This window comes from Peromyscus eremicus, chromosome 4, assembly GCF_949786415.1.
Source record: "Peromyscus eremicus chromosome 4, PerEre_H2_v1, whole genome shotgun sequence".
Taxonomy (NCBI): Eukaryota; Metazoa; Chordata; class Mammalia; order Rodentia; family Cricetidae; genus Peromyscus; species Peromyscus eremicus.
This window is the reverse complement of record NC_081419.1, coordinates 114,111,223-114,134,766: the sequence shown is the minus strand read 5'-3', so window position 1 is coordinate 114,134,766 and position 23,544 is coordinate 114,111,223. Positions and strand designations below refer to the sequence as shown.

Sequence of the window (23,544 nt, the reverse complement as noted above, 5' to 3'; positions counted from 1 at the left end):
AGAAGGCAGAAAGGTACAGAACGCTAGTGTGAGCAATGTTTTCCTACCAAATTATACATTTACACATGCACACATATTTCTAGGTTCTTCCTCCCACCCCCAAGGAAAACATTTCCTTTGTTTTCAGGCTGAATCTGCAAAGATGCCCAAATCACTAGGTAACAGTATCCTTACATAAATAGAACCAATGAGAACCTGGAACAGTTACTGAGCCTGGATTAGTATTAGATTGCTAGCAAATGGCTTAATATGCTGCTTCTTGCTTCAAACTGTAATAATTTAGATGTGAAAGTTACTCATTTCTGATGAAAATTCTGGAATTCATTACAATTGAATAAAATAATATTTATTGTTTTTTTCCTTGTGACATGACATCATTTAGTTTTGCTAGCTCTCCAAATGACACAGTTGCAGAACCTCTTTCAGCTGGCCTTGCCTGAAAACAATAAAAACAAAAGATATTAGATATAGGTAAGGCCCACCCAGCACAACCCCAATCATGTTATGCATAATAAAACATACCCTAAGTTAATCAGCAATGGACCACAAACAGAAACACAAACCCTCTAAGAAAAGTGATGCCTTAATAAGGTTACCTGAGAGTCATGGTATTTCCATCCTATCATGTGGTAGATCTGGTATGTGGCAGGTATGGAACCATCTTCATTTCTGTACATTTCTAAAAAGACACACACGGTTAAATTCTGGAAACAATCAGGTGAGAAGAAGTACCCACTCAATAATAATCACCTACTTCAAAGAGAAATGGGTACTAGGATAGCTGCAGGACTGAGAATGAACGCCTCACTCAGGAAGTCTTAACACAGAAAAACGACATGGTGGAAACAAGAGCTGTTTGCAAACAGATACAGAGATATAGGCTCTGTGTTTTGAGAGGAAAAAAAAACCATGAAGTCTGGCAATACCTTACAAGAAGGAACTGGCACTGTGCAGCAAACACCACTCAGCACAAACCCCTCCATGAGTGCAGGTAGAAAGAGTGGGTGGCTCACCTCTGTAAACCGCTGCAGCTGCCAGCATCGTGTCTCGGTGCAGCAGAGCTTTTCTGTTCCAAGAACAGTTGCTCTCACCCATACCTAAAAATAGACGACAGTTTGAGAAAATACTGCAAATACCCTGGCAGCTCAGTATAAAGACATGATACATCTTAGCTTATCCAACAGCATACCTATCCTCAGTCTCATCCACCTTTAGATTATAGCGAGGCTGTTTACTGACTGAAGCAAAACTGCTTGAAGCCTCTTCATTAGTAAGTCAGGTAAGAAATTCTCAGGAGGGAAGCCCCAGGATGCTTCTTCCCACAACAGCCACAGTCTATAGTAAGACAGCTCAGCAAATGCCACTGACTCTAGATGGGTCACAAACACTGACAAGTGCCTTTCAAAGAAAGAAACACAAACTCTTACACCCCTTCTAGTTCTGACGCTGTGACAACGCCTCCCTCCTTGTAAGCAGCACATATAATTACAAGAGCAAAACTTAGAACTTAGAAGGGGGCTGGCTGTACGACTCATTAGATATGACCAAAGCCATGTCTTCAAATTTTGTGATATTTTACCAACACTAGATTTAAAAATTATGTGTGTTCCCCAAAGAGATGCTTCTTTTTTTTTTATTAAGAGATTTTCTATTCATTTTACCTATCAACCTCAGATTCCCCTGTCCTCCCTGCTCCCACCCGCTCCCACCTTCCCCCCAACTCACCCCCCATTCCCACCTCCTCCAAGGCAAGGTCTCCCATGGGGAGTCAGCAAAGCCTGGTACATTCAGTTGAGGCAGGTCCAAGCCCCTCCTCCCTGCACCAAGGCTGTGCAAAGTCAGAGACACTTTTCTTAGCATTTTAAAATTAATCTTCAGATCTCTTTCCTTATTTTAAAATTCCAAACTGTTTCTCAGTTGTTTCAAACGGTCAGAAGGCTATTTATTGACAATTATTGTAGAACTAGAGAGATCGCTAGGTGGTACAGTGCTTGCCTAACGTGTTCAAGAGGCCAGAGATATGAATTAATGGATACAGTGCTTAGTGTATAACCATGATCTCTAGCACCCACATAAAAAGCCAAGTATACCTGGTACTCGGGAGGCAGAGGCAGGAGGATCTCTGTGAGTCTGAAGCAAGCCTAATCTACAGAGTGAGTTCCAAGACAGCCAGGGCTACACAGAGAAACAGTGTCTTCAAAAAAAAAAAAGAAAAAGAAAAAAGAAAAAAGAAGCAGCAGCAGCAGCCAGGTGTGGTGGTAATCCTTAAGGCAGCTAGTCTAGCACATTAGTGAGCTCTAGGTTCAGTGAGAGAGAAAAAAAGAGAGCAACAGAAGAAGATACTGACAGTGACCTCTGGCAACCACATGTGTACACATATGGAGGCTGCACACACACTCACATGCACACACAAGCATATCACACACACACACACACACACACACACACACACACACACACACACACACACACAGAGAGGCCTGGGTTCAATTCCCAGTACCGCAAAAAATAAAGATAAATTAATGTAATATCAAATTAATGTTATGCATTTTTCTTTATGGATACATTTAAATTTAAAATTATGTGGAAAGGTCATGTTTAAGATCACTCTACAAAATAACTAAAGGAATTTTAAAATATTATAATTATTCTTAATATTAAAATTTACTATACACTGGGCAGTGGTATGGTGGTGCATGCTTTAATCTCAGCACTTGGGAGGTAGAGGCAGGTGGATGGATCTCTGTGAGTTTAAGGCCAGCCTGCTCTACAGAGCTAGTTCCAGGACAACCAGGGCTTCACAGAGAAACCCTATTTCAGGAAAAAAAAAAAAAAAAAAAGAGCCGGGCGGTGGTGGCGCACGCCTTTAATCCCAGCACTCGGGAGGCAGAGCCAGGCGGATCTCTGTGAGTTCGAGGCCAGCCTGGGCTACCAAGTGAGTTCCAGGAAAGGCGCAAAGCTACACAGAGAAACCCTGTCTCGAAAAACCAAAAAAAAAAAAAAAAAAAAAAAAAAGACCAAGTGTCTACTACTTACTTACTAATCAAGAAAAGATTCATTCATTTTCTTCAATAGTCTGAAAATAGTAACCTATTTTTAAATTTTTATTTAAGTAAAATTTTAATAATAAATAACATTTCAAATTTTATTTCAATGGGTTTTTAAAAGCAGTCAACAAGGAGGCTGGAGAGATGGCTCAGTTAAGTACACACATTGCTTTTGCTGAGGACCTGAGCTTGGTTCCCAAAACACATCAGGCAGCACACAGCAGCTTATAACTCCAGCTCCATGGATCTGACACCCTCTTCTGGCTTTTGAGGAGACACTGATTCTAATAAACCCAATGTCCTGTATTTTGTGAGTTTAATGGTCCCAATTCATAAAGATTATTAATAGCTACAAACTAGTAGTTAATAAAAAATTAAAAAATTAAAAATAAAAATTGTGGCTGGGTATAATAAATACACATTTACAATCCCAGTACTGAGGAAATAGAGGCAGGTGGATTGTGATTTCAGGGTCATCCTCAGCGATGTGAGACTCTTTTTCAAGTACACAAATAAACAACCTGCAACCAAAGTAAAACACCGGGGGCCAAAGAGATGGCTCAGTGGTTAAGAGCACATACTGCTCTTCCAGAGGACCTGAGTTCAATTCCCAGTATTTACATCAGAAACTCATAACTTCCAGTAATTCCAGTTTGGGGATCCACTGTCCTCTATGGGTATCCACACAAAATAAAAACAGATCTTAAAAAAATATTTTAGACCCACTATATATCCATCTTAAAAGCATTCTCCCACATAGTGAATATCAATCACACAGTGACCAACAGTAAACTAGGGTTCACACTGCAACGACATTACCGAGGATGGACACAGGACTTTAGCTTCTGCTCAACTTTCCACTGCCCTGCCTTCCTTACACATCACATGTAGTGAATGCACACACAACACAGAATGCGCTACTAGACATTCTAAAATGCTTTCCAAACAACTCATCACTTGCATACTCTAAATAAGATCATTAGACACATGCCACCACTGTGGGTCTGACCCAGCTCAGTTATAGACAATTCAAGAGCACTCTACACAGTATCAACAGCAACTCCACCGCCTCAGTAGCCCACTCTTCCTCAGGGACCGGCACTGCCTTACTCAACACCCCTTTCCTGGACTCGGGGATCACAACTTTATAAACTAGGATTCAGCCTTTATTAAACTCGGTTTTTCATCTTTAAAGTGGAATATCGTAGAGCACACTGTGGGGAAGCTTTACTGACAACCACCTAGCAAAGACGGCATGCTCAACCTGAGCTTGGGATAAGACCAGCTGGCAGGAAACTGCTTAAGAGTCTGAGTGTTTTCATATTTGATCTTGGCCAGAAGGCTGAGACTTCTCACAGTGTTTTTAAGGGTAAGTTCAATTGCTTATTAAAAACAAACTTTAATATGTTATTACTGGAACAATGATGAGTATTACCTTAAAAAAAACTGAACTTACCTTAAAACCACTGTGAAAGCCTTGAAAATTTCTCATGTATTCATCAGCTGATAATGCAACTTGTTTGTAAAATTAGGTCAATATTCTGGACTTTTTTCTGTGAATTAATAATAACGGCAGCTAAAATGAGACATCCCTCAACTATTTGGAAAACAAACATAACACAGATGTAGATAGAATACAAAAGCCAACTGGGGCGATACCACCTTCCAGTTGGCACAGCAGCCCCCTTGAAAGCACCCAAGCCCCTCCAAGTCCCATTCCCCTTGGACTTTTCCCACTGAGTAAATAGCTGAGACTTCAGGATATGAACGACTTAAGCTGCCTGCCTCTACTAAATACAACTTGGGCATGCTCCTTACCTGTCTGTGCCTTAATTTCCTCACATATCAGGACAGACTGATCATGCTAGTTCCAATCTTACCCTCCTATAAACCATGCCTTCATAAGAAGCATGCAAACAGTGCTCTTCTACTAACTCAAATCTGACTCATCTCTGTGGAAAATTCTCTAAACAAACTGTAAGGCTCATCTGAAAAAAATCTAGAAGCTTCTGGTCTTCTATCATTCCCCATCATCTGCCTCTTCTATACACTTAAGCAATATTACTACAGTAGTTCTCCCAACATAAGATTAAGATATACATAATAATCTCTCCACCCCATGATTTTATACACCCCGTTCTCTGTGCTACCCCTCCAAATTCTCCCTACACTTTATCCTCCTGGGCAACTAACTCACTTTAGCTTAGGTTCAGCTTTTTCTACAGATGACTCCCTCACATCCTAAGCAGATTTAAGGCCAAATCTTTCGTGTTTCTCCTATTTTACAGCTGAAGGTTTGTCTGTCTATCTTGGGAGTTCTTTCATCTAGAATATTAGCAACTTGAGATCAGAAACTATGTATTTCTACCACTGGCTGAGAAGTTGGCACACAGAAAACACTCAATAAACAGTAAATGAATAAATATAAAATCCAGCAGTTAGTATTTTTGTCCACTTTCTCAAATGGCATTTTTACACATTATCTTTATATAATTCTTAATCCACCTACAGATAAAAAACATCAAAGATTTTTGACTTTTGCAAAAGGCCTCACAATAGAGATCTCTCTCTCAAGGGTAAGCATAGGAACAGCTCCTCAAAATGTAAGACCTATTTAAAACCCTAGGGGACAGGTATTATCAATTGGGAAAGGGCCTGAGGCACCCTTCTGGGGAACCAGAAAGGTTTTAAAACTTAGTCTAGAAGGTGGTTAAAAATACAATGACCTGCCTGGTAGTTGGAAGACCATGTATAGTGGTTTGAAGAGAATAGCCCCTGAATGAGAATGCCCGCCATAGCAGTATCTGAATGCTTGGTTCCCAGTTAGTGGAACTGTTAGGGAAGGATTAAGAGGTATGGCCTTGCTGGAATAGGTGTGGCTTTGTTGGAGAAGGTGTGTCACCTGGGGTGGGCTTTGAGGTTTCAAAAGCCCATGCCAAGCCCAGTGTCTCTCCCTGCTTGCCTACCAGTAGATCAGGATGTGAGCTCTCAGCTCCATGCCTGCCTGTCTACCACCAAACTCTCTGCCATGATAATGAACTAAACCTCTGAAACCATAACCAAACCCCTAATTAAATGCTTTCTTTTATAATAGTTGCCTTGGTCATGGTATCTCTTCACAGCAGGAGAATTGTAACTAAGACACCCTGTGTCCCACACCTGCCTTCCTGTACCTCTTCCAGACCTCCCTTTCAGATTAAGGCATCTCTCCACCCTCATCAGAGAAGCTTCTGTTTGCAGTAGATAGTAACACAGAGACCCACAACTGGCCATGGTGCAGAGAATTAGACACTGTAGATATTCAGTTCTAAATGGAATACATATACCAAACTCCACCAAAGGCTCAGGGATCATTGATGAAAAGGAGACAGAAAGAACATAAGAGCCAGTTGGTGGATAAGAAGGAATCAGTGTCTTCTGGACATAGCAGGGCAGCTGCACATTTGAACCAGTATAGCAGCATGCCCAAGACCTGGCAAGCCCAAGACAAATCAAGTCCCAGCATGGAGAGTAGAACTGGATACAATGTTCCACCCCTACCTGAGGTGCTATTAGCCATTGTTAACTGCTGGGAGAGGAAGGGTCAGTTTTCTCTAAGAGTGTAGCTACTGAGAAGCCAACCACAATCCAGCAGAAGGCCACAGATCTAAGTAGCACAAATTGTTCTTGATTTGGGGGGCGGGGTTAGGGACACAAAACTGGGTGGGAAGGGAAGGTGGGTGGATCTTTAGGAGAGTGAATATGATCAAAATATACTGTATGAAATTCTCAAGGAAATAGTAAAATATTTTTTAAAAATACAAGCAGCTATAGCATTAAAATTATGGCATTTAACTGGACAAAAAAGGCCAATTTCACTCTTTTAAGGATATATCTATATTTAGTATACAGTATGTGGATTCAAGCAACTAATTCTAGGTTTAGCATGACTATAGACAAGGTACTTATGCCTTGATATGTTCACCTGTAAATCAAGGTATTAGAAAATCCAAGCCAGATACAATGGTATATACTTATAACCCCAGCACTGAGAGGTAGAGGCAGGCAGACAGTGAGTCTGGGGTCAGCCTGTGATCCAAAGCAAGATCAAGGGTAGCTTGAGGTACATAGCCAAACTGTCTCAAAAACATCAGAGGCTAGAGAAGTAGCTCAGTGGTAGACCACTTGCTTTATATGTGCAAGGCTAAGGGATTTCTGATCCCTGGAAACACACATCAATGTGGAACAGGGGAGCACCCACACATGGAAAGAAAGAAAAAAGCATCAGAGAACTGCAGAGTAATTACTGTATTTTTAAATCAGTGGGCAGTAACCTTTTCCAACTGATAGGTCTAATTTCTTGTCTCTTTCTATTTTCTTTCTTGAAATGAATCATGAGCACAGCATTTATTGTAGACTAGTACAAAATAAACAGTCTATTTGAAGAATTATCATTGAAACCTAAATGAGAAATGATAAGTTCATTATCATGTCTCAAGCTTTTAGATAAAAGGGCTCCATAATTCTATCAGTGTTTTCAGTATTTGTGGAAGTGTTCAAAATAGTTTCTGTGTTTTATTATCTTTATCATCTTGAGTATAAATCTACAGCCTACCAATCCTTTATTTCATGATGAAAAAGGACCACAATGGTAGGTTTTTGGCTATGTGCATTATTTCCCTATGTTAACATGACAGTGTAAGGCCACACTCAGAAGAATGCTAAACATGTGAAACGGGTCTTGTGATAAACAGGCAAGTAACGGAAGCACATAGGGCAGAACCTTATCACTAATAGGCAACTACAACAAGTAATAGGGGTCAGTGAAGAAGCCAGGGCAGGAGACAAGAGTTTGGCACCTAATTCTGCCACTCAGATTCAACTGTTCTCCTTAGCCCTAATGTTTCTCACTTAACACAGGAGCACCGCAGTTACCAAGAGGGCTACTGAAAAAAACAAGTGTAATAATGTTTGTAAAAATTGTAAGTCTATGAATAAAAGAACAGGCAAACAATTTTATAAATTTCATTATTTCAAAACACATTACAACTTTCAGAACCAGATAAAGGCTTTGTTAGGTAAGCATAATTCTGTTTCACAGACCCCAACTTTAACTCCTCAAAATCATCCATGCTATTAATGAAATGTGGGGTGTGTGTGTGTGTGTGTGTGTGTGTGTGTGTGTGTGTGTGTGTGTGATAGAGAGAAAGAGGAGAGAGCGCGAGAGCACATGAACAAGTAGTTCACAAAGGAGACCAGTTGGAAACCTCTCAATGGAAGGTATTTATTACTTATGAGTCACAGTCGTCTAAGTTGGGAGGTAGGATCTATGTGGCTGTTGTTCCTCAGTGTCTTCCTGGCCATTACCTCCTCCACCTGTCATACGCCCTCTCCCTGTAGAGGCTTGTTCCACTTAGCCATAACCTTCTCCTGCTCCTGCTTGCTGGCAGGTTATCACCCAGTCAGTCCCCTCCTTTGCAAGGTCTGGCACCTGGCTCAGTTTTCCTGTGCACCTCTGGTCATACCACCATTCTAAGAGGAAGGGTTTTCAATGTTACTGTCCATCGAATTCCATTCTCTCTACCTCATACCCATTGAGCTCTGTCACTCCACCTCTGCCCCATATGTGAAATATGTCCCAGAAGGAGTTATCACTTATAACTGCTTTACCTTCAAATCATTCACCAAGCATCTCATTTTCTGACTTAATCATCCTGCCCTTTCAGCATGATTAAGTACAGCCATAACTGTTTTCTGACTGCTTTGAGAATGCTTAGCTACAGCAACTTTCACCCAACTTCCCAGCTCACTTCTGCCTTCTACTTCCTTTTTCTTCCAGGTCACTATTTCAATTATATTTGTGGAGTTACCTTTCACTTTTGGATTTCTGTTATGAAATTAGCAAAACATCAATCCAAACCGACTCAACTACCTCCCTGTTTGTTGCCAACCACCGTTGATAAGTCTCATAGACTTTAAATGAACCCTTCAAACTCTGTAACTTTTCCCTAGTCAGTTCACCTTTCTCTCCAATGACTATTTCAGAGTGTTTCTACATCATTCTCAAGCTTTGTACCTCTATATAGTATTACTTCCTTTGTAACAAGGAAAACAGCTCCATGATCTTGGAACTTCCACAAACACCTAGGTCTAGTGGTACTATTCTCTTGCCTTCTATAGATAGATAGATAGATAGATAGATGATAGATAGATAGATAGATAGATAGATAGATAGATAGATAGATTCGTCTACATAATTTTATATATATATATATATATATATATATATATATATATATATATATATATATATATATATGCCTCCCCATCCCTTAGTCAACTCTGCTGCAGTGCTGTGGCAGACTCAAGTTACTACAGGGGATAAGAGGCTCATCAGCAAAGACATACAGGTAATCAAAATTTGTACGACTGCACTCACTAAATGCTTATTTCACAAAGGCCACAACTGACCTACAAAAACTGTCAAATTTCTCTCCTAAATAACTGAAATACACTTACCAAAATCCAAAACACCACCTCTTAGCAAACTTTACTGCAGGAAGCTTCCTTTGCTAATTAACTCTTAAAAATATGCATCTTGTACTGGGGAGATGCTTGGTGGTTTGGAATACTTGCTGCTTTTGCAGAGGACAAGGGTTTGACTCCCAGCAACCACATCCATTTAAGCTTAAACTCAGGGGATCCAACATCCTCTTCTAGCCTCCTCTGGGACCAGGCACACGCATGGCACACACACGGCACACACACAAAGAAGCAGGCAAAACACACATACATATAAAATAAATCTTTAAAAAGATTTTAAAATATTTATATTTTGGCTTCCTCCCAATTAAAATGCTTGATAAGGACAATCTTTTTTTAATTGAGTAATTATTTCATGAAGATATGCAGTGATATGGGAGACTCAAATTACTACAGGGGGTTAAGAGGATGATCAACAAAGATACAGGTAATCAAAATTTACAAGACTGCAATCACCAAATGCTTATTTCACAAAGGCCACTGCATCAGGTTGGGGATACAAAAGTGAAAAAGAAAAACTGAACCCTTGAGAACCTTTGTCTGATGAGACTAAGGAATCTGGCCTCAACATGGGCATGACCACGAGCAGAGACAAATCAAGAGCTCTCTACTGACATCTGAGCCACTTTGCAGGTACAGTAATGTACCAGGGATGCTAAGAATGAACCTTGAAAAAAGAGCAATTATAGAGACTTTGGAAGGTCTAAGTGACAAGCCTGGTACAGCTACATGATGCAACTTTCAATGACAAGCTAACGCTCTGGATCTGAACTAATGATAAGGGCCTTCCCTAATTTTGAGCAGAAGACAGCAAACATGTATGTAGGAAAAAATGCATTACAACACATTAATTTGGGTAGCCCATGCCCAAAGCAACATACCTCTGAGTTCAAGGCCAGCCTGAGGCCAAACCATGAGACACAGTCTTATAAAACCAAACCACCACAAATTTTAAGAATTTGGGAAGTCAAATTATCAATATATTTTGGGTACTGGAGATCAAACCCAGGGAAGGGAAAACAATGTTAAGAGGGTCTGTTATTGCTTAAACATGGAACCTCCCACTCCCCCAACACATACACCACCACCACTGCCAAAAGGTCTGTGTGTTTGAAATCTCAGTCCCTAGCTGGTGGTAGTCCCTTCCATTTTGGAAGACTGTGGAAGGGTCTAGCTGAAGGAACTGAGTAACTGGGGTGCTAAACCACCTCGTTCTCCCGTCACAGGGTCTTCCCTGACATGACAGACTGTAAACTCTGAATCCTGAGCCAACATCACTTCTCCCTTAAGTTGCTTCTGTCAGGTATTTGGTCATAAAGAAAAGGTAAGTAATCCCGGGACTTTAAGGTTCTGTGCAGGATCTGATTCTTACTTACCAATCCAACTCTCCATCTCACTGTCCTCTGAAAAATGCCCCTTTTCCAGTTCTAGCCATGTTCTCTTGCAAAAGGCTTTTGAATATGCTATGCTCTGTACCTGAGACACATTTCTCTCACCTTTTCATCCAGTTAACTCATTTTATTTCTTTAGAACATAACTCAAATGCCATCTTCTCACACAAAATCCCTTTAATCTCCCAGACCAGGGTTTATTCTCAACTAAACCCTCAATCCTAAACTCATTAAACTATCTAAGGTTTGTAATGTTTTTTAAATATGTGTATGTGTGTATGTGTGTGTGTGTGTGTGTGTGTGTGTGTGTGTGTGTAGACGTGTGTGTGCATGCTTAGACCTGACATATGAACTGTTGCTACTGGAAGTCACTGAAGTATTTTACCAAATGTACCCTTCAACAAATTCGTCCTCTATTATTCCAGAAGCAGATAGTGCTACAAGCCTCAAACTCATAGCACTAGCCACAATTCCAATCTTCTAGTGTCACCTCCTCCACTTTATACCATGAGCTCTACGACAACAGTGTGCTTTCTCTATAGGAATGGATCCCTAGTGCTTTCCCCAACCTCTGACATAGAGTACACTGTCAAAATGCCTCTCAAATTGAGTCTACAAATGACTCACCTTTTAAATCTTCCATCAATTCAAACATTCCAGGATAGTTAACTTGAATTTCATCAGTATCCTATTTTTAAAAGAAAAATGTAATATTCATGTGACAATCACAAACAAACAAATAAAAATCAAGCTTTGGAAAGGAGCTATAACTATTTCCCAGACCACTCTCTCAGGGTAGGCAGGAAATTTCCCTTATCAGATCCTTACAAGTACTAGGCAAGTGTCCACCACTGAGCTCTATCTCCACCAAGATTGGTCTTGTTTTTAATACTCTTCACAAATGCTATCTTCCTAAAACTCTAACAACTGGGGCCAGCTTCTTCTTTAAAAACAAAATGAAGTAACCGTTTTATACTGTGAAGGTTACTTTATTTATTTTTTTGAGACAGGATCTTACTATGCAGCCTAGACTGTTCTGGAATTCACTACATAGACCAAGCTGGTCTCAAACTCAATGATCTGCCTACCTCTGCCTCTGCTGAGATTAAAAGCCTTTGCCACCATTTGCGGCTTCTTCTTCTTCTTGTTTTTTGTAACTATTCTCCCAAAGGAGTATGCCATTCTTGGTACCACAAGACCAAGTCAGGCATGGAGTAGACAGAGGAAGTTCCTATTCAATCTCCCAGCCTCGTGCTAAACATCCATTTAACATATTATGCTCAGATAGAGGACACATTAGGTATTAAACTGGAAAGAAAAGATATGTCACCTCGACACAATGGAGAATCACGTGGGAAGAGTATCAATGAGGGATTGTCTAGATCATGTTTGCCTATGGGGGCTGTCTTGATATAGGAAGACCTGGCCCACTGTGGGCATTACTATTCCCTGGGGGTTGGGTATGGATTGTAGAAGAGTGCGAAAACTTTTAAAAACATTTAAGAAGTGAGAAACATTAATTGAGTAATAAGCATCTATGCATTTATTCTCTTTCTGCATAACTATGTTTCTTCAAGTTCCTGTCTTGGGTAGAAGGATCAAATTTCAGATGTCAGGAGGAGACTTCTTTATATTTCAAACCTTGTTCTATCTCTTCTCCCTGTACATATATGTCATTATTCCTTCCTAGTATTTTAAATATGCATGGACTGGGGTGGGTGTAGAGGGAGGAAGAAGAAGAAGAAGAGAGAGAGAGAGGTCATTTTTCATAATAGTGCTGGGAATTGGACTCAAAGCCTCATACAGGCTAGGTAAGGGTTCTACCAATGATCAGACATTAGAATTCAACCCTCTTACTAAAGCACACACTAAGGCAATTTATAAAACCCTCAAGTGTGACACTGCTTTTTGGAAACATGGTTCTCCAACCTAGTCTAGCTTCATGACCCATTCCCTGCCTTTGCCTTCCAAGTGCTGGGATTACACACATTCCCCACCACAGCTGGCTTAAGATTTTGCTTCATTTTTATTCTTATTGGCTAGTGGTGCTAGAGATGGAATCTAGGTTAAGAATTTTTCACTAAGCTATATCCTCAGCTCAGTATAGTTTTTTTTTATAAGAATGCAGAGAATTCATATTAACAACTAGTATATATCATTTTTAGTCTTAAAAGAATAAGTTCTAATAAGTTAACAGTTTTTGTTTGTTTGTTACTTTTTTTCGAGACAGGGTTTCTCTGTGTAGCCCTGGCTATCCTGGAACTCATTCTGTAGATGAGGCTGGCCTTGAACTCACAACATCCACCAGCCTCTGCCTCACAAGTGCTGGGATTAAACCAAATTCTGAAATTTTGAACACCGAAGACTAAAATTTTGAGAAATGCTGTTCTCAGAAGAGAGCTAAGATTTGAGGGATTAAAGGCAAATGATAAATTTTTCAGTTTATCAGTAGTTTTAAATTTATAATAAAAATTATTTGTGAATTATTTATATAATTTAAAAAGTCTTAAAATAGGGCCGGGCGGTGGTGGCGCACGCCTTTAATCCCAGCACTTGGGAGGCAGAGCCAGGCAGATCTCTGTGAGTTCAAGGCCAGCCTGGGCTACCAAGTGAGTCCCAGGAAAGGCGCAAAGCTACACAGAGAAACCTTGTCTCGAAAAACCAAAAAAAAAAAAAAAAAAAAAAAAGTCTTAAAAATATAACAACCCCTCAATGCATAACTTCTTGTATCAGTAATGTTGGTTCTTTGACACAAAGCTATGCTTTCTAATTTTTAGATGTTCAACATCTCAAAACCACTTTTTTTTGGTTCTTCAAGACTGGGTTTCTCTGTGTAGTTTTGGTGCCTTTCCTGGATCTCGCTCTGTAGACCAGGCTGGCCTTGAACTCACAGAGATCCGCCTGCCTCTGCCTCCTGAGTGCTGGGATTAAAGGCATGCGTCGTCACCGCTGCTGCCGCCACCACCACCCAGCATCAAAAACACTTTTTATTGACTTAGGCAATTTAAAAGTTTATAGAAGTCAAGCCAGACACAGGTGAGACATCTTGGGGTTGTCTTCTGCTCTTGACAAAGCCTTGCCTCCTCTCCCAATCTGTTGTTTCTTCCCTTACCCCTCTGGAGGCTATTTTTCAAGATTAGGGGTTCTGCCAGTTTACCAACCCCCCTTGCTTTCTATCAATACACAGGATATGATGTAATTTTTGGTCGGTTGATTTTATGAAATGCATTCACAATAAGTTAACTCAAATAGCTATTTTAACTGTAAGCCTATCGTCTCTAGCTATGCAACTGGAGGCTTTCTTCATCAAAAATTCCAATCACTTCCAATCAAATTTAGTTATGTTTCTATGTTAGAGGGTTTGGAAATCATAGTAAATCTATTCAACTTATCTGAGCAGAGTAACGAGTCCTGTAGGGCGACTGTGATTGGAGAGGTGGAAGGGAGATGACTCTCTTCTGGAAATTTATTCTCGGAAAGTTTTAGGAGTAGAAGAAGGAAAGGGCCGGGCGGTGGTGGCGCACGCCTTTAATCCCAGCACTCGGGAGGCAGAGCCAGGCGAATCTCTGTGAGTTTGAGGCCAGCCTGGGCTACCAAGTGAGTTCCAGGAGAGGCGCAAAGCTATACAGAGAAACCCTGTCTCGAAAAACCAAAAAAAAAAAAAAAAAAAAAAAAAAAGAAGGAAAGGGAAAGAGAAAAGCAGGTATTTCATACCAATAGTCAGGGTATCTCATACCCTTTGGCCATTTAGTAACAAGGGCCTCTCGGGGTAAAAAGCACTTATATATTTTTTAAAATGCTGAGAGAACTGAAGCACCTCTCCTAAATTCCCTTAAGTAGTACAGAGATAGGGCAGGGAGTCAAGTCACAGTCACTGAAGCCAGGTGTGTATGCCTGTGATCAAAGTACACCGGGGGGTGGAGGCAGAAGGATCAGTTCAAAGTCATAGTGACTTCCGTATCAGCCTGGGGTATATGAGACCCAGTCTCAAAAAGGCCTCCCCAAAGTAAGTTATATCCAGTGCACTATCCCATCAGTCTACGCAGAATCTGTATTTCTTCTACACTTCCTGTTTATGGATCCTCTCTATAAAACTCTCCACTGGGACTGAAATACAGCATGTTCTACCTCAACTAAGCCTAGACTTAGAAAATGTAGTCATTTGTGTCTGCTTGAATTGAAAGTTGGTGGTAGGGACAGTACCACAAGTGCCCCTATAATGGATACCCATTACCACATTTGTAGTGGTCTTATCCCATATTATACCTAGCTTGGATTTGAAGATTCTAATGGAGTAGTATTTTTAAAGTCTCCCTTTAAGGGGTTGGCAGGTAAAGCACTGAGTTCAGTACTAAAGCCCACAGCAGGAGAGAACTGATTCTCAAAAGCTGTCCTCTGACCATGGCACACCTTCCTCCCTCACAAAATAAATACATGTTATTTAAAAAGAAGTCTCTTCATAAACTGGTACATTTTTTGAAGCTACTTATCCTGGAAGCTAAATGCTAAAGTTTATATTTTCAACAATTCAGTCAAGTTGTATTTACGCACACTAAAGATAGCAAGACATTCCCCCCAAAAAAGAAGATAAAAAGAAAGAACAAGGAAAACTGCCCCAAGCAATGCAATAAGTGGGTGACTTGGTTCTCCTGCTACTCACCACAGTCAGAGTATTGAAGCCAGCTCTCCCAAGCAGATGTCCTAGGTCACTGACAGCAGTGAAAGGAGAAATGTGTGGGGAAAATCCTCCTTCCCTTTCTGTTTCTGCTAACTGTAACGAACACCGAAGTTCATAGAGCGTGTCACCTCCAAACATCGCACCAACAAACACCCCATCTGGTTTTAAGACATAATGAATCTGTAATAAATATAACACAACTATTCAAATTTTACAGACAGAAACATCAAAACAATAACTGTATCTAAGTTAATACTTTATGACTACAAACCTTATTTTGCCAAATAAATCAGGAAGTGAATAACATCAGACAAGAATCCTAGAGTCACTGCTGTATGGTGTGTAGTAATGTTGTACAGTAATGACAAAGACAGAAAATACACTCACTAATGATTCTAGTATCTATAAGATGGTGTATGTTTTCAAATTTTATAAGATACAACTTGCTTTTTACAGTAACTACTACAAGAAAAACATTTAAAAAATGATAGCTCACAAAATTATAATTCTTCCTGTTTGTGCCCTCTAAAAAGAAATTTTTAAAGATGTCCCACCAACAGATAGAATTTATTTCCTACTCTTTTAATCTGGGCTGAACTTCTGGTTTATTTTGGCTAAAGAAATGCAGTACAAGTGACAGCTCATGAGTTTCAGCCTAGTTTAGGCCAGTTCTCACATGGCTCTGCATGCTTCCTTCAAACTGTTCTCTTGGAACACCCCCACTTGGCTACACCATCATATACCCACCACTCTCTGCTCACTGATAAACACCAATCTACAAGCATTTGTCTAACACTTACTGAGAGTAATGCACAGGTCAGATATAAACATAGACAAGTTCCTACCCAGAAAAAGTTCACAGGCTATAAAGGGAGAGAAGGAATTTTTTAATATAGAATATGCTTTGTAACCAGGCAGTGGTGGTACACACCTTTAATCCCAGCACTCATGAGGCAGAGGCAGGCAGATCTCTGAGTTCAAGGCAAGCCTGGTCTACAAAATGGCTTGCAGGATAGTCAGGGCTGCATGGAGAAACACTGTCTCAAAAAAAAGACAAACAAACAAAAGAATATGCTTTATGATACCAATATTATTTTAAACAGTAATTAAATCTTTTACAAATATAAGCAATTCTACAACTGACTATTCTTAAAGTTCTCAAGGAATGTCACCTAATGTGTATATTTGTAAGTCAAAGAGTACCAAGTATATCCAGCCCACAGAACATTACAAATATTTGGTTTCATTCCATTCTCTGTAAGACTTATAAACAGTGAAAACAGAAACATTTGTCAATCTGGATAATAAACTAACACAGAACTAAGCCAACGTAAGTTTCCTCACCTGTTCAAGTGCTCTAGGAAGGTCATTCACCCAGTGCAAACTAAAATAGAAACACATAGTTGCTTAACCTTAATTAGTGTAATTATCATTAGGCTAAACCACAAAAAAGTATTAAACTTTGAAATCTGAAATTAAAACATTTTCTATACTTCCACAACTCTGATTTTTTTTTACCATCTCCATAATTTTGCCTCTTCCAGAATATCATATAGTTGGAACCAACACACTCAGTTTTTTTTAATAAACTTTCATTTGGTAATGTGTCTTTAAGTTTCCTGCATTCTTATCATGTCTCTACACCTTATTTCTTTTTAGTGCTAAATAACTCCATTGTCAAGATGTACCACAACTCAACCACTTAGTACTGAAGGACATCCGTGCTCGATAGTTTTATGTCAACTTGACACAAACTAAAATCACCTGAGTAGAGAAAACCAATTAGGAAAACAGCTGTAGGCAAGTTTGTAGGACATTTTCTTAAGTAGTGATCAATGGGAGAATGTCCAGCACATTGTGGGTGGTCCCACCCCTGGGCAGGTCCTGAGTTCTGTAAGAAAGCAGGTGAGCAAGGCAGGGCAGGCAAGCCAGGAAGCAGTACTCCTCTATAGCCTCTGCATCAACTCTTGCCTTCAGGCTCTTGCCCTCACCGCTTCTGATGATGAACTTTATATGGAACTGTGGTGAAATAAACCCTTTCCTTCTCAAGTTACTTTGGTCATGGTTTTTCATCACAGCAAGAGTAATCCTAAGACAGCATCTTAGTTGCTTCCAAGTTTTAGCAATTAATAACCTAGCCACAGTGGTAAAAGCACTTGTTACTCTTGCAGAAGGCTGAGTTCAGTATTTAACACCCAAATGGTGGCTCACAACAATCTGTGACTCCAGTTCCAGAGGACTCTACATCCATTTCTGGCCTCCATAGGCACCAGACATGCATGTAGTACACATACACACCTGCAGTTAAAATACTCATATACATAAAATAAACAAATTTTAAAAAATTTTAAGGAGTAATATATTATTCATGTTCATGATTTTGCATGGATATAGATTTTCATTTCTCTGGGTAAATATCAAAGAGTATAAATGCTGGAACCTAACAAAGTATGTTCAAGTTTCAGGAAATCATCGAACAGTCTTTCAAAGCGTCTATATCATTTTGCATTCCCACCAGCAGTGAGTTCCTGTTGCTCTACACCCTTGCCAGCAGTTGGTGTCAGTGTTTGGATTTTTCCTATTTTAATAGGTAGACAGCACATCTGACATCTTTTAAGATGATAGAAATCAAAAGAACAAAGCTTTCTAAACTTACACATAAAACACCTTTTAAATCTCCTGTTTTCTGCTGACCCTGTTTATTCTCTAATGTGTGACAGCAAAAGAGCTTTAGCAAGCTGTATGTAGAAACCTGGGAATAAAAAGACACTACATCAGATTTCCACTAGGGTGTCCTAAATCCATAATTGTTAAACAGAAGAATCTTGTAGTTTATAAACTAAAGAATTTACTTTATCACAGTGAAGAACATACAGCTCAGTAAGAGTGCTTGTCTTTAACCCAAGGCCTTAGGTTTAATTCCAGGTGGGGATGGAGGGTGATGGTGTTAATCCATTATCTATTGCTAGCCTAAGAGTAAAATGTTACAATGTAAATTAGACCTATTTATAACATATATACACACACATACGTACGTGTGTGTTTGTGTGTGTGTGTACACATGCATGCATGCCTGCACATGTGTGTACATGGAGGCCAGAGGCTAAGCTCATGCTTGGGTTCTGACCATACTGTTTTTTAAATGGGGTCTCTCACTTGTCTGGAACTCATCAAGTAAGACTGACCTGCTGTTGGCCAGGGAGCCCCAGGGATCTGCCTGTCACTGCCTCTCCAGAGCCGGGATTACAATACAGGCATGTGCCATTATGGCTGCCTGTGATGTGGGTTCTGTGAATGCAACTTAGGTCTTCATGCTTACACAGCAAGCACTTATGCTTACACAGCAAGCACTTTACCAGCCAAGGCATCTCTCCAGCCTCTCTAACATACATTTTAAAAGTACAAATGGATTACTAACCTTAAGCTGCTAACCACCAGGTCAAATGTGTTTTCTTGGAAGGGAAGGAATTCTTCATCAGCTAAAATATTCACAGTAGGAATATCTGTTTCTAAGGAATTTTTCTAATGGTAAAAAACAAAAGTTCAACATATTTAAATAGAGTTTCAATTACTAACACAATCATTGTTAAGCACTGTTAATGTTATATTTACTCAGCAGTTTCTATCAAAAAACAAAACGAAACACAAAATGTGGCACACAAAAGGCACACAAGAATCTTTCTTAAATAACATCAAGCTGCTCCAAAAAATATAAGCAATAAATCCATTCACACTAAAAGAAAACTCAGGTAACTGAAAATTTCAGTGCAACAAATGAAGCCACAAAATACTAGATGTAAATCTGGGTGAACACTTTTATACTCTTAAGATTGATTTAAAATCTATGTAAACAAGACTAAAAAGTTAGAAACTGTAAATGAAAATATTGATGTTTTATGACAAACTAATTTAAAAAACTTCTAAAAAGCAATAAACAATGTAAATGAAAAGTGGGAAGATATATATTATAGATTATGAAAGGTTAACATCTCTAAAATATAAATTCTTACAAAGACCTAAAAAAAAAAAAAAAAAAAAACACGTAAAAGCTCAAATCAACGAAGGTGAGAGGATAGGCATGTCACAAAGTTATTTTAAAAATTCAAAGTTAAGGAATACCAATGAGTGTCAGGCGTGGTGGCGCACGCCTTTAATCCCAGCACTCAGGAGGCAGAGGCAGGAAGATCTCTGTGAGTTCAAGGCCAGCCTGGTCTACACAGCTGTTCCAGGACAGCCAGGCTGCTACACAGAGAAACTCTATCTTGAAAAACCAAAGAAAGAAGGAAGGAAGGGAGGGAGGAGGGAGGGAGAGGGAGAGGGAAGGAGGGAGAGGGAGAGGGAGGGTGAAAGAGGGAGAGGGAGAGGGAGGGTGAAAGAGAGGGAGAGAGAGAGAGAGAGAAGAAGAAGAAGAAGAAGAAGAAGAAGAAGAAGAAGAAGAAGAAGAAGAAGAAGAAGAAAAGACCAGCAAGGGGCCAGAGAAATGGCTCAGCAATTAGGAGCATTTTGTGCTCTTTGCAGAGGACCCAGGTTTAATTTCCAGCACCCAAAGAAACTCACAACTATCTGTAGCTCCAGTTTCAAGAAACCCGATGCTCCTCTTTTGGTTTCCACAGGCACCTGGCATGCACATGGTGCACATACATATAACCAGGCAAAACACTCATACACACAAACTAAAATTAAATTTTGAAAAAGAAATATACCCACACCCACAGAGAGACAGAGAAAGACAGAGACAGAAAGACACTGACTAAATGGTAGGTGGCCGAAATCCAATAATCAAGCTATCTGTCCACAGCTATTTCACCGAACTAGTAATCAAAGACAGAAAAAATAAAGGCAATTTTAAATTTTTACTTATCTGATTAACAAAAATAAAAGGGGCTGGACCAGGGTTGCCAAAGAAAAGAAGAAAAAAGCACTTTCACATAAAATCCTCATTCATCTTTCTAGGGACAATCTGGAGATATATACTGAACATGAAAAATAAAGGAATAAATAAATTCTACCAAGAATTTATCTACAGGCAAAAGTAAATAAACCAAACACACACAGTTACTTTACATATGATGTTAACAGCATGGGTGGCTACTGAGAAATCAGAACTGCAGCAGGCTTCCAGAAGTTGCTCAGATAAATCTACTATGTGATGCTCACATACAGGCAGGCTATGTGGTCATTTTAAAAAGAAGTACACATACACAAACAGTATTCAAACAGAACACAGTATCATTCCATAAAAACATGGAATGTTAATGTAATACTGTTTACGTGAACTTGGGAAATGGAGGTAGTTACACATTTATAAAGGGAGGCCAAATGTCACCAACAGCTGTCTCTGGGTAATATGATTAGGAATCGCTTTTCTTTATTCCCTGTATTTGTAGCTGGAAGATTTCCTGTGTCCTGGCCTGCCGGCGATTGGGACAAATCTCTCCCACTCACATCCCCCAAGTAAACACACAGAGGCTTATATGAATTATAACTGCATGGCCATGGCTCAAGCTTTTAGCTAGCTAGCTCTACATCTTAAATTAGCCCATAACTATTAATCTATGTATCACCACATGTTCCATGGCTTTACATGCTTCCCATTACATGTTGCTTCTTGGGCAGCTGTCTGGCATCTCTCTCCTCCTTCTCCCTGTCTCTCTCTGAATTTCCCACCTGCCTCTAAGCTGCCTTGCCATAGGCCAAACGGCTTTATTTATCAACCAATTAGGGCAACACATATTCGAAGCATACAGAAAGACATTCCCCCATCAGTATTATCTGAGTGTATATATTTATAATTACACTTACATTGCGAAAGAAATAAAGAACTAAAAATTAAACCAGGAGGTCAGAAATAAATTTTAAAAAGTTACCTACCAAAGCATGTTCTGCAATGTCTGTTTGAAAAATCTTTCCCACGGTCTCCTGCAATGGGATAATCAAAGCAAAACAATTACTGAAATTTACAAAGGAGGAAATTACAATTTTTACCTCCTCCAATCTTTAATCTGTATCTTCTGGTCTCTTTCTCTCACCAACAACAGGCATCAGCTTCCCAATTTGAGAAAATTCTTACCTCAGCACCTCTCTGATTTTATCTAGTTTTACTCGTGTTTTATAAACATATACTTGATATATGGTTTTTTGTTTGTTTGTTTTTTGCTTATAATTCAGGACTTTGCTCATGAGGTTTACAATTCTTGGTGTCTATAAAGTCACTAAATCGCCCTCTAGGGGTGGCTCATGGGCTAAACATAATCCCAGTTTCTCATTGGGTCAGTCCTGGTCAGTCTATCTCTTTATCCGCAGCACCACTGAGATCTCCAGGAAACATCTTCAGTGATTTCCATGTGGCGTCCCTCTTCTGTTAGAGAAACTGCTATCTTTCAATTCATACCACATTCACTTTTTTCTGCTCACAGCTTAGCAAGCGTATACCCTACCAATATTTGTTAGGCAGCAGAGAAGAGAAAGAAGAGAGCACTGTGAGTTGAACTGTTTGCTGATTTCCATGGCACTGCTACTCTGCCGAGGTGGATTACGTGCTACTTGATGCAGGCTTGGTAAGGGAGGTGCAGAACTGGCTCTCAGATGACACCACTGTGGAGAGCAGAGAACTAAGCTAATCAATCTGACTATCTATCTGTCTCTCTTCAAAATCTGAACAAAGAGATGAAAAGACAGGAGCAAAGGTCTCTGAGCTCGAGAGCACATACACTTAAGGTTAGAGCAGTGGTATGCTAAAAACTAACTCTTGGCAGGGTACTATTATGTAGCACTTGACAATTTCCATTTTCAAGTTATCAATACAATACCATTGAACAGAGCTGGGGAAGAAATAACAACTAGCTCTCAGGAGCTGGAAAAAGCTAGTACAGGGTACATATAGTGGGGCCACACGCATCAAGAATACTAGAGACAAAAAGCTGGGCAATGGTGGCACATGCTTTTAATCCCAGCACTCAGGAGGCAGAGGCAGGTGAATCTTGGAGTTCAAGGCCAGCCTGGGAACAGGCTCCAAAGCTATTCAGAGAAATCCTGTCTCAAAGAACCAAAAAAAAAAAAAAAATGCTAGGGACAATCTACAAGAGAAAAAGAATGAAGATAACATGTAGCATCCATACAACCCCAGAAAGCGTGTAAACAGGGGTGTACTTCATACTTCAGTTTCAACATCTCAATACCTTGTGAGAGATAGCTCTACTTCCAAATCTGAGTAGCACAGAACTTCCAACAAATACCTTTGTATTTAAATTGACTTCAGTGGATTTCTGCTTCTTAAAATCAGAAGATGGGCCAAAGACACAGCTCAGTAGTAGAGCCCACATTATCAAGTGTTCTATCACTGAGTTACACCCCAACTGAGTTAAAGTTACCTTAATATTCATGCACTCACAATGTAATGATTATTCATTGAGGGTTGTAGGAACTATGATTTTAGTAATGAACAAAAATAAGCAAGTCCAGTACAAGAAGACACCAAAGAAACAAACAAATACCATGGATTAATGAGTGCTATGGAACTTACTGTCAGCAAAAGTGGGGGTACTATTTGAGAAAGTAATCACAAGACTGCTGAGATGGCTCAGTGAGTAAAGATGCCAGGCGCCAATCTGATGACAGATATAATCAACTTTCTAAAGATATCCTCTGATCTCCACATGTGTGCTGTGACAGGCATGTGCTCACACACATACAAATACACACACAAATACATGATTATGACTAAGTTAGAAGAGAATCCAACAGTTCTGACAAGATGAAGAATGACTTGGCTTATACTTTAAAAGGATCATCCTGAAGTGACCACAGATTGTTGGGGGCAAAGACAGAAGCAGGGAAACGCATGTGGGAGCGACTACAGCAATTTAGGCAAGGGGTGGGGACAGCTAGGGCCAGTACAGTAAGGTGA

The 23,544-nt window shown here is 39.8% G+C and overlaps 1 protein-coding gene across 6 annotated transcripts in view; it reads right to left on the bottom strand.

The window, feature by feature from the left end:
- Nucleotides 1-324: 324 nt before the first annotated feature.
- Nucleotides 325-23,544, bottom strand: part of Ndufaf5 (NADH:ubiquinone oxidoreductase complex assembly factor 5) — a 31,038-nt gene continuing 7,818 nt past the window's right edge. For 3 of the 6 annotated variants that reach the window (XM_059261518.1, XM_059261522.1, XM_059261520.1), the window contains exons 4-11: nucleotides 21,510-21,557; nucleotides 19,057-19,160; nucleotides 16,983-17,022; nucleotides 15,621-15,818; nucleotides 11,588-11,648; nucleotides 1,014-1,097; nucleotides 597-679; nucleotides 325-436 (exon numbers count right to left, since the gene is read on the bottom strand). In XM_059261518.1, coding sequence (XP_059117501.1) covers nucleotides 347-436; nucleotides 597-679; nucleotides 1,014-1,097; nucleotides 11,588-11,648; nucleotides 15,621-15,818; nucleotides 16,983-17,022; nucleotides 19,057-19,160; nucleotides 21,510-21,557 — 708 coding nt within the window. In that variant the 3' untranslated portion in view covers nucleotides 325-346. Of the gene's footprint in view, nucleotides 437-596; nucleotides 680-1,013; nucleotides 1,098-4,503; nucleotides 4,601-8,296; nucleotides 8,559-11,587; nucleotides 11,649-15,620; nucleotides 15,819-16,982; nucleotides 17,023-19,056; nucleotides 19,161-21,509; nucleotides 21,558-23,544 lie in introns of those variants that run through there. The other 3 variants (XM_059261521.1, XR_009378909.1, XM_059261519.1) reach the window with 3 other exon arrangements.